Raw genomic sequence first — 11,909 nt, forward strand, 5'->3', positions numbered from 1 at the left:
CTCTGGTTTCTGTTGCTAGTTCGACCAATCACGTTTGAGCAGGCTTTGGTTGCGTCAAATTTTAAAAAATCGACTTAATTCAACATTTTCCCAAAAGAATCCACTATGACTATTTTGCATTGATGATGTGAGATTGTAGCCAAGATGATTAATCTCTTGATTGTCAACGTTTGGGTATGTCAAGCCAACAAAGTGGCTCCGTGCTTTGGTGCTTTAAGACCACTTGAAGAATCTAATCAGAATGAGGGGGTCTTCTGAAGTCTGCACTGGAGGAGCTGATAATAACGCTTCCATGGACACGTGACATATCAACTTTTGCAGTTTAGTTGAACCCACAAGTGAAAAAGGCTAAAACACTTCAGTGCCATAAGTTCTCACATCTCTTATTGAATTCTGTTCAAAGACAGACAGAGAGCACCACTCCCTGCCACAGCTCCACAGTGAGAGATGAAGTCATGGGTAAATCTTGATGATAACCCTACCTCACTGACCTTTGACCGCTCCCTCACCAGGTGGCGGGCTAAATTGCACCTTTATTTGGTGGCCGTGGGGTGGGAGCACCGTAAGCAAAGTGAGCGGGTCCTGAGCGTGTGGACGCGGGGCCACGACAGACGCTCGCTCCTGCAGAGGGGCGGCTCACTTTGCCTTCAGAAGTCGGTGGGAAGGTCGCCTCTAATTGGTGCCTCTGTGGCGGCCGCCTGCTGTGGCCACATCACTGTGGCAGAGGAACCTGACTGTGAGAGCGGACCACTCAGGCACCTTGAGACCCTGCCGACAGCGAGCATGGACCCATACAAGAAAACAAGTCTCTAAAACTGACTAATCATCGCTGTGAATTAAAGAGCCGGAGTCGTTTTTTCGGAACACTTTGAAGAATATCTTGGTGAAATACATTATAAAGTTTAGAGTTTAGAAAAAAAAGGTGCTGACAACCTGAGTTTTGAATCACTGGTGGAAAATAAAGTTGAAGAAGTTCATACTTGTTAAGAAAATGTTGACAATGTGATATAAATATGGTCAATTTAAAAACTACAACACTCAGAGAGCACAAACCTTTGCAAGAGCCCAACAGTCCCCCAGATTTTTATTAAATCTACACCAAATTGTACACACTCATAAATATCAGTCCTCTAAATATGCTTGATATTTTTCATCAAAATCCAATAATTATTTTCTGAAGAGAATTCCCTCCTCCGGATCTATAAAAAAATGTAATGGTTTCTTCCTTGGGTCATGTTCCATTCATCAACCAAGTGGACTCTGTTCCTGAATTACAATCACTTCATATTTTTCATCTTCCTGTCAGGATTTTTTTTATCGTACTTAATTCAAAAAAAAATTCTGGCCACTAGAGAAGGACATTTTAACTGTGCATAAATGGGTGGGGAAATCTGGTCGACATGTGACACTGAACATATGAATGTATTCAAGATTTAATGAAACGGCAAATTCAAAGCAGAAGGGTCTCAGAACTCATGACAAAAGTCAATAAATGAATAATAAAGCTATGTGCAGCCTGTATTTTATTGTGTTAAGTTTTACTGTGGATATTGTAACTTTAAGAGGAATGTTTAGTTACTTTTTAAAAGTTTTTAGCAGATCAAAATGTTCACAATTTAAATGTTGCTGTTTGCACCTGAAATGAATTATACTTAGCTGTTAGTTGATGAGTTTTATTTATTTAATGGTCGATAGGTTTGATTGTATTTTGACAATGTCAAAAAACACTTCACATCTTACAGTGTTAAAGAAGGTAAAAAAAATCCTAGAGCCGACCCTTTATCCGGATTCACACCAAAATGTTATTAGTTCTTTCTTCACCCATGTCCCATCATTCCCATGAGTTTCGGGGAAATCCATTCATAACCAAAACCTTCTTGGTGAAGTTAAATATTTGACAAAAAAAAAAAAAGGTTCTCATCGGTTTTAACACAGTATTTTTAACCTTGCATGGTCTGTCACCATGGCATCATCACAAAACACCAGTGAATTCAGAACAACTTGTCCAGCTGCAGCGTTTGTGGGTAAAACTCAATTATTTACACCTCCGAAACAAGGACGAGCGTCTGATGCCGCGCATTCGAAACAGCATTCCAGCTGAGTGTTAACATAACCAAGAGCACAAAGGCTCCTTTAATGGCCGACCGCAACATAAACGGCCTCATCTGGTCACAAGGCTCTCACAAACGACTGCGAGATGTTTTTTATCTTTAGCATCTTCATAACACTTTGCCACAAGAAGACACACACACACAGAGCCGCCTTATGGAGAACCACCGGACAATAGATCTGTTTACACAAAATTAAATGTTGGGAGGAAACAAGAAAAGCATTGAAAAAGAAGAAGAGGTCAGGGGTCAGGGAGATGCAGATGCCTTTTGATTTATTGGTGCAGGAGGAGCTTCATACATCAGATCATGAATCGCTGCGGACACAGATTTGTTGAGCGTCTTCACGTGGAGGAAATGAAAAACATGGCTGAAGTGGGAGCATTTGAAAAGAGGTAGACGGTAACGAAACACAGGAGCATTGATGCAAAGAGAAAATGGTTTGATATGGCTGCAAGAGCATTTGGCAATTGGTCATAAATAACTTATTCCTCTAATCACGACTCATTATCCTAACACGACCTCCGTGATGTCAATTTACAGGTTCTCCCTCCACAGCCACGACTTGGCCTGTTAACGATTCGAATAGCAAATATCCAGTCGGCAACAGTAAGGCTTTCGGAGGCTCAGGTCATTGTTCACATGTCACAAAAAGATCCCTGTGCCTCTGGGTGCTCTTTTTTTTCTCTCTCTCTGCGGCCTCCCTCCCTCTCTCTCTCCTCTCTCCAGTATCCCCGTGGGAGCGCAAAGGGTTGAAATGACACACAGTGGCTGACTGTCGCCCAGGGGCCCGCGTTCTGGCCTTGGCTGGCTGGATCTGTGTGGCAGCTGGTAAGCCCGCTGCCCTCTCTCTGGCCTGCAGCATCAACAGTGGTGGTAGTGGGACTGATTGGAGCCTCACTCTGATCTCTGACTCCGCGGCTGACGCTCTCAACTGCTCACTGCTGCCCACACAACTGGTGAGAAAGTGGAACGGGGAGCGGGATGTAATCAGGAACACACACACACACACACACACACACACACACACACACACACACATAAAAACTAAAGTGTCCAGTGAAGTGGCTGGGAGTCGGATGTGACAGACACAGTCCTGTTAGGGGATGAAAGCTGAGACACTCGGTTCTTTGGGGCAGAAAATTGTAGACGCTGCAGGTACTGTGGTTGTTGCGCGGTACTGAACCAGCAGCCACATTTATTTGAACAAATTGCTGAGAGGAAATGCATTGATCTGGTATGAAATAAGACGTATTCCCTTAAAACACAATATACAAAACCAGTCAAGTAACATCCCATTGATTCTCCTTATCACATGCTCACAACGTTCCCTATTTAGCCACATTTTATAAATAGAAACACCTTTTTAACAAGCTCGCATCATTTATTCTTCCCTTCACCATGACCTGCACAGCCTTGCAACAAATACACAACAGTAGGTTTCCCTATGTTTCACCAAAATTGTCCCACAATACTGAATACGGGTTAAGACATAAAATTTCTTATAAATAATGTTAGTGTGATTAAAGCGAAATAAAAAGGCCTTGTTGTTTCCACTTCTAACTCTTCAAACGTTATTAAAAACACTAACATTTTTATAGAATATGAATTGAACTCTATTTTTATTAGGAAGAATTCCCTTCATAGAGTTTTTGTACCTCAAACACTGAACTGTTGATTCAGTTTTAGATCTTTCCTGATTAAACATGTTTTGAAAGAACAGAAGAACTAGAAAAGAAACATAAAGGCAGGAATCGCAATCCAAAGAAAAAAGATGAGATGTGATAAACTCTGGGATATTTGAACATAATTCGTGAAGATCTGGTCCAGGAGACAGAAGAGTTGTGATGAGTCGTACTGAACGGGGTCTGATCGGGTCTCAGTGGTGCCTGCCGGTGTAAATTCTGTTTCTGAGCACGACTACTGGACGGAGGTGGCGCCGGACGCCGGGGTAGTGCTGCATGTGGTCGAACCACCGCGTCAGGTTCACGTACTGCTCCTTCTCCTGGATGGCCAAGTCCACCTAAGAGATAGGAGACTGATTAGCCACTGAACATGAACCTTAGTGAGGATGCAGTGTTTAAATGTTGCCTTTGTGGATGATGTAGTTAATTCATGGATGTAAACAGAACTAGGGCTGAGAAAGAAGCAGAAAGAATTGGAGCAAATGAACTATGCTGCCCTCTACTTCCTACATTAGGTGATTTTAAATCCAGGCTAGGCAGATTCTGGACTTCCCCCTGACAACTTCTCAAATCCGACCAAACATTTAGATTAACATCAGTCTGCCTTAAAACTGAGTTTTCACATCCTGCTTCTGTCCCAGTGTAACATAAAGTACAGATACTGCACATCTGTCCAGGCTCAATTCACATCTGGATCGATGACTTTGACATTCTCTCTCGCTCTCTCTCTCTCTGTGGATTTATTTCTTATTATAATATAACTGTGTGATTCACAAGCTTTTTTTTTTTCTTTAAACATTTTCAAGAGCATTATTTTCTACTTGAAATGAATCAGTTTTAGGGAATAATCCAGTTTACATTTACTTATTTAGACGGGTAAAAAAAGTTTACTTGTTCATAGTGGCAAGAGTGTGTGATGTTCTAGACAAGTAACGACAAATGTTTCGTTAATAACTGCTCTAGATTGCTCTTTACCTTATATATATATATATATTTTCTTTTAATGTATATATGTGGATCATAAATTTTAATCTGGTAAATATTAGTAATAATAAAATATGTTGTGTGAATGCGATTGTTGAAATCAACACATTTGACTTGAACCAATCTGTTCTATACAAACTAGAATCTATAAGCTGAATTGCAATCGATCAAATTCAAACTGTATCCGACCCAAACAGCATCAAGACGTCCTTGGAAATTTCATTAAACATGTGTTTATTCACGATGTAATTATCAGTAACATGTAAACTCCAGACACAGACAACAGTCCAGCCTGAAACCATCCTCCCATCAGTCAGGTTTAATGTTTGTGTCGTGTTGTTTTCCATGAATTGAACATCGGGAGTGGCTGCGGTTGAGGGCTGGGCTCGCTGACCCCTTGTCCCCGAGGTTAAAAGCACACTGATCGCTAACCAAAGTGACGCTCCTCTGCCTGGTGGCGGGGGGGCGATCTTCCATCTCCGCCACAACCTCTGACATCTCTCAACATGTGATGTCTCCCTCCCTCCATCTCATTCTGTCGCTCCCATTTCTGAACTCACTTCTTTTCTTCTTTTAATCCTGGAAGGCATAACAAACTTACTTGTCCCTGGTATCAGGCTAAAGACATCACTTTGTGCCACATCACTTTATTTCTTTGAAGAGAAGTGAGAACGTGATTATAATACGTGTGTTTATTTCCAACTTGCTCTCCATGCCCTTTGGCCATGTGACTGGTCCAATTGTGTGTTACGCACTGTGACAAATTGCTTATTAAAGTTGTGGTTTGACTGAAGTGAGCACAGATAGGAGGGAATGGATGTATGAAGGGTTGACTTCTCGGTAAATGGTGGTGTGAAAGCAACAGAGACACAACTAATCAATTCGATTTATCCCCGAATATAAAACCCTGCAGCTCTTTGGGAAATTTCTGCAGGTTTTTATATTGTTCATTACATTTGTCCTTCATTAGTATTTGCAAAAATATTTAATCTACCCTGGTGATAAGGATTAATGAGTAACACCATCTGAATCTGAAAAATCTAACCAGTCCAGACCACTGACCAGCTCTAGATTTCATTTCACTGAGTTGTATCAGTTGGAGGATGTTTTTTAATCCAATATGTTTATGGATTTTTTTCCTTTCAACAGAAACTGTTGTAAACCTGTATGTAAAAAAAGTGCATCAAATAGACCAATGGCAATAACCACTTATGGAAAATTAACAGCAATTAAGAGGAAGCAATAATTGAAATAAAATAGAAATGAAAAGGGAAAAAAGAGAAGAAAATGAACGTGCATAGAAAAAACAAACAAAAAGGAATAAAACCAAAAGGGTGGTACAGACGCCAAAACGAATAGAATAACTTTTTACAGTGGCCTGATTCAGTTGAAAATTACATGTTTTAAATACACCACAGTGCCACAGACCCATCTGGATACTCCAATGAATCCGTGACAGATCGCAGATTAACTGATAATAACTCAGAAATCTGAATCGTACACATGAGAATGAAATCAGTGAGAGAAAAGGTTACTTACTATGAGTGGTTGGATTCCATAGTACATGAGAATATCAGCTAAGGTGAACTGGTTTTCAGCCAGGTAAGCTTTGTCCTGCAGGTAGAGGTTCAGCTCCTGGAGAAGAGATAAACACAAGATACAGGCAGATTAGCTTGGATTAGAATAAGGTCAATAGTTAGAATACTGCTAAACTTTTCTGAATTTCATTCAGGGAAATATACATCATTAATCCACCTGCACATGTAATGAGAGTTCTACGTCCTCATGTTTTCACTTCAAACTCAAATATCACTGTTTATCATTTGTGATGGGAAGTTAGAGATGTCAGCACAGTAAGAAAGAGTAACTGTTCTTGGTGAGAGCTATAAAGTCCTACCACACTGAAGGGTGAAAATGACCAGGAAATTCATAACAAACAAGTACATTTTTTGATGATCTTTCTAACGCACAACAGGCATGAAACTGGGAGAACACAAATATTTAAGGATGAAAAAGAGGTGCCAGAAATGCAGAGAACAGACGAAGACTAGGAAAGACAATGAGATTTGGGGCTGTTGCCGATGAGGACCCACGCCGAGGGTTATGGACATTTTCCTGTTGTTGTAAACACCTGTAATCCAGACAATCTTCTGCTGTGTTCTTAAAGTCAAACTCTAAAAAAGTCTGGGTCTGTGTTCATGTCTAAAAATAGCTTCAGTTTTGTGGTTTCAGCCATTTTAAGACAGGACTCAGTGTGTATATATATAGATAACAGCCTGACACTTCGTTGCCCCTGAATTGCTCTGTATATTGTGAGGCACCAAAAAGCAAGTTGACTCACAAACATGAGTCGAGTCCGGGTTTTCTCAACTGATGCATCGACTAATCGACTTTTAGCGGACTGCCCTAGATCCAAGCTTGCATGTGTCTGTGTGCTGTGCTATGTGAAAAGGAATGAAATGTAACCTGAGGGGCTGTAGCTTCTCTCCCCATGACTGGCAACTTGGTGCAGATGCGTACAAGAAAGCCTCTTTGTTTACTCAGCGACAACTCTCGCTTACACATCCAGTGAAGCTGTCCTAAACTTGGACAGCTTGATGTGTGTGTGTGTGTGTGTGTGTTTCAGTCGGATGTCTGTGTGTTCAGAGTCGTGTGTGGAAGTGCTGGTCCCAGGGGACGGGACCATCTTTAGCACTTGTACATTGTGCGAAGGAAACACTCCACGCACACAGAACATCTCGGGGGCAAATCGGGTTATTGTGCGGCAAGAGTGGGTGATGCCAAACAAGGCATGAAGACTGCAGACTTCCTCCCCATCCACAATCAGATCCTTGCTTTTCTTAGCCTACAGCCATGGAGCTAGTCAAGCATCAGAGGAGAGGTCGCTCCGCTGCCACCCCCACCCAGCGCAAGGAGATCCAAACCTGGGTTCTCCTCCACCTGCCCCCGCCTCAAATGTGCACTCTTATCATTGGACATTCACATTAAATAATGTTGGCAAAGTTTGCGGCAGAGTTACACTCAGAAATGTATGAAATATTAAAAAAGTACAAGAACTCTTCTGGGAATTTTGCCCTGCACAGAAATCTCACTCACAATGAACACTACTGCAACTTATATTACAACTGCAGTACTGTGCATGTTTTGTGCCCATTTCTTTCTCATGTACTGATTGATAGTTGTCTGCTATTATGACACTCCTGAGACATTACACAAGTTTACTTTTTATTTTATTTTATTGCTTTGAACTCTGATCTGGAAATTATGGTTTCTATCTTTCATAGTGGGGCTTTATATTAAAAATTCGAACATTCATTCAAACGTGGGGAAAGGTTTGCATTCGGTCTCTGAAGACCCGTTTGAATTTGAAATATTGGGTCTCAAAGTGCCTCAGACCATCTAAAGTAGTGTGTCTCCTGATCCAGCAGAGGGCGCTTCCTTTGAGCTTGACCAATAAGTAAAGCAAGTCAGGAATGTTACATTGTCTTTGCTCCAAAAATGGAGGACGCTAGCAAGCAAAGTCGTCCAGACACACAATCATGACACCAGAGCATCCGAGAAGCGGCTTGTGGAAATATTTTGGGTTCTACACCGTAGATGGTTTAGTAACGACACGAGGCGAAGCCGTTTATCATCTTTGTATCATGCAACTTGCTTTTAACAAATCTGTGGTCTCAGCTGTTAGCAGCAGCAGAGGAGGCACCACAGACGAGTGGAGCGACGTCAACTTTGTCTGACTTAATATGCGCAGGGGGATGGTTTGAAAATATTTGAACAAATTGTGTGTCATGACAAATTCGTTTGAACTTGTTCAATGGAAAACTGACTGCCATGTTTCATAGTGATGGTGCATATATTTCTTTCAAAGAGACAAGACACAGCAATTAGATTCCAAAATTCATGAAGGTTGGGATGACTTAAAAGGAATTTAATATGTTTCACAAATTGGCATCAACCCAAGAACATTCATTATCCCATACAGCAGGAAGACAACCTCTAGTCTTTACCAGCCTAATTGGTTTAAGGCGGAATGACGGACTTCCTCCAACATTCAGCTGACTTTGGGTTCAAGGCCAGAGAGGCCGGGGCTTGTTTACAAGTCGCAGTACGTGAGTGACAAGATGTTTACTCTTGAAACACGTCTAAACTTGAAAAACTGTGAATTTCTTATTCTCATCCTGGGGTGAGAAAGTTTAAGGACTCATGCAGCTGACAGTTCCTGTCTCTGGATAATTTAATGGGAGATGACTGGTGTGCTTGAAAGAAGGATGGAGCTAAAGCAGCAGGACAGGACGGGGCGCCGACGGGCACCAGAGCTGAGCTGCTCAGGGCGACTTCCTTCTGTAAGTGGCACCATTAAAATATTTAAGAGGCCTGTCCAGATAACATGCTGCTGCACAGCATGGCTCCTCACCCATGCCACAACAGTGTGTTATGCTGACACACAAATACACACACGCACTTCATGCTGACAGAACTGTGCCAAGAGGCGCCTAGCATCCAACAGACCAATGGCTGATGATCCATTTCATGCTGACTGGCGTCAGGCATATTAAAACATTTTTCTCTGTCTTGTGGGGCCATGTCACTGAAAGGCAACATATCAGTGTGTACTCCTGTCGCTGGTGCCTTAACAAGACCAACAGATACACATACACACACACATGGTGGTTTGGCTGGTGGACAGAGAAACGGGGAATGTGTGAGAAAGTGAAATGCTGAGAAGTTCAATTCGGAGCAAGCATTGAATTAACTACTTTAATATCTGAGACAATCATACGTAAAGATAAATTCAAGTCCACAGAAGCAACACGACAAAAAGATTTCCTTCATACCTTCAGGATGGTCTTGGCATCCTCCTTCGTGCAGTTGACCAGCCTGGTGACTCTGTACTCCAGCCACTGCTGCACTACGGCCCTGCTCTCTGCAGAGTCGCCGAGCAGCTCTGAGCGCTTGGCCTCTTTCACCAGGTGACAGGCGATTGTCACCAGCCCCACGAGTGGAGGACCATTGTTATTCTGTAACACAGGGACCTGGAGGGAAAGGTGAGACGGAGAGAGAGGGCAGAGAGAAAGGGGATGAAAAAAGTGAGTTTGATTCTATTTCATTGAAGTTCAAACACAAGTAGACATTTACATAAACATGTCTGACATCAGATATTGTAAATAAGTCAAGTTTATTTGTAAAGTACTTTTCAGAGCCAAGAGTCACGAAGTTCTTAAGAAGGCCAACGATGTTAAAAACAGTTAAACCATACACAGACAACACACACAATAAAAAGAACAATACAGAGTCCAGTAAATTGCATAGACAGACCCAGTACATGAATCACCTGAATGCCTGTTTAATTTCTCATCCTATCCACCGTGTGCCTTATGACAGCATACTATGTCGTACTGTGTACTATGCTTTGAGTACTTATTATGTTGCGTACTTATATGTTCTGTCTACTTATATGTTGCCACCGTGGATCAGGGAGAAAAAGCATTTAAACCTGGGTACGTTTTCCACAGAATCAGCCAATCTGAAAGACGTAGGCAGGACATTGAACAACTTTTGTGCTCGACGCCACCACAAGTCTTTAGATAATCTTAAACATCCTGAAAAACCAGCTTTCTCGGTTGGTAACTTTAAACATTAATTAATAAAACTGGCTCATAAGTAGTGATTATTATCAATTCACTCCAATGGATCGAATTAAATGCGATCGCCTGTGTTAACATCCAGGTGAGATCGCCCATTATTGGGATGCAGGAATAATTGTGTTCAATATTTTCCCATTAAGATCAGTCAATCAATACGACAGACAGCTGGCTCCACCCCTCACTCCTGTGTTGGAGCATGCGCAGAACACAGAGCTACTTCCATTGTGCTAACTAAAGATACTTCGGCTTCCATTGGGTCCAGCTTCCTGTATTTAGTCTGAACGTCTCCTCAGCTGATGAATGAAACCCCCGGGTACAAAGTGTGAACACGAGGTAGCTATGACAACACAACTGCCTCTGTTTTCAACACACACATGGCTAGCCTGTTAGCATTCCCAAGCTAGCCACCGTGTCATGTTACAGCAGCTCCCAAAGCTTCCTGTTAAATACAACAACGTTCAAAAGCTAACAGCGGAAGCTACAACAACGAGCCGCCATGTCACCTTTTTGTCCCCCTGAGTGCTGTACTTGTTCGGCTTCTTCAGCCCTAAATATTTCTCCAGCGACGACAGCTCCCGTAGCGCCATGTTTAGCCTGACAGAGGTGGAGGAAGACCCAGCCCTACTCTGCCTCTGATTGGCTCATCGTGAGACTGTCCCCTAACTCTAACCAATCGTTTGTTTGTGTGTGTGAGTGTGTGTGTGTGAGTGTGCGTGTGTGTGCGTGTGTGTGTGTGTGTGTGAGACTGACTGACTGACTGATGACTTAACCAATGAAAACATAGAACGTAAGTCATTCATCACATTGCATCAGTGTAGAAGCTAAAATAAAATATTATAAAATAACTTTAAATATAGGTTGACAACTAATAGATTAAACATTTTGAAATGATATATTGTACTATTACTTTTCACACTTTATTTGATTGCCTTTCCACAAGGAGTCTTAGTTCATTTTCAAAAAAATTGTATATATAAAAGAAACTTAAAGATATTTGAAAAAGAGGACCCCAGTGGAAATTCCCACTGTAGTTTCATTTTCTCTTTTATTGATGGTAAATCTAATGATAATGATAAATAATAAATACAGATCAAAATTAATTTGTGGTGTCATTATCTGTGAGACTGATTTGACAGTATGTTTACCCACATAACTAAATGCCTAATTTATTAGGATCCACATACACAAGCCTGCATTGCACCGCAGTGTCTGACATTGTGTGTGTTGTGTCTGTTTGGATTTATTCTGTGCATATACGATTTCCCCATAACGACATGTCACCTGTCAGTCAAAACTGAGCTTGTTAACTACTATATGTGTGTGTGTTGGTATGTACTCATTTGTGTATGTGTGACACCAGAGAGAATGACACCACAAACTTTCTTTTGCTTACACTTCCAATATTGACAGACAGATCCTTTACTTGAGTGAAAGAGGCAGAACCATAATATAAGTTATTAAAACTATAAATCATGCATTCAAAATGT

The 11,909-nt window shown here is 41.5% G+C and overlaps 1 protein-coding gene across 1 annotated transcript; it reads right to left on the reverse strand.

Moving 5' to 3' along the window:
* Window positions 1–3,472: 3,472 nt before the first annotated feature.
* On the reverse strand, window positions 3,473–11,067 carry eef1e1 (eukaryotic translation elongation factor 1 epsilon 1). Its single transcript, XM_034572724.1, has 4 exons — window positions 10,926–11,067; window positions 9,613–9,810; window positions 6,317–6,412; window positions 3,473–4,131 (listed from the first exon to the last, which is right to left on the reverse strand). The coding sequence occupies exons 1-4, from the start codon at window positions 11,007–11,009 to the stop codon at window positions 3,988–3,990; spliced, it is 522 nt and encodes a 173-aa protein (XP_034428615.1). The 5' UTR covers window positions 11,010–11,067; the 3' UTR covers window positions 3,473–3,987.
* Window positions 11,068–11,909: the final 842 nt, after the last annotated feature.

Source organism: Hippoglossus hippoglossus, chromosome 20 (assembly GCF_009819705.1).
Source record: "Hippoglossus hippoglossus isolate fHipHip1 chromosome 20, fHipHip1.pri, whole genome shotgun sequence".
Lineage (NCBI taxonomy): Eukaryota > Metazoa > Chordata > Actinopteri > Pleuronectiformes > Pleuronectidae > Hippoglossus > Hippoglossus hippoglossus.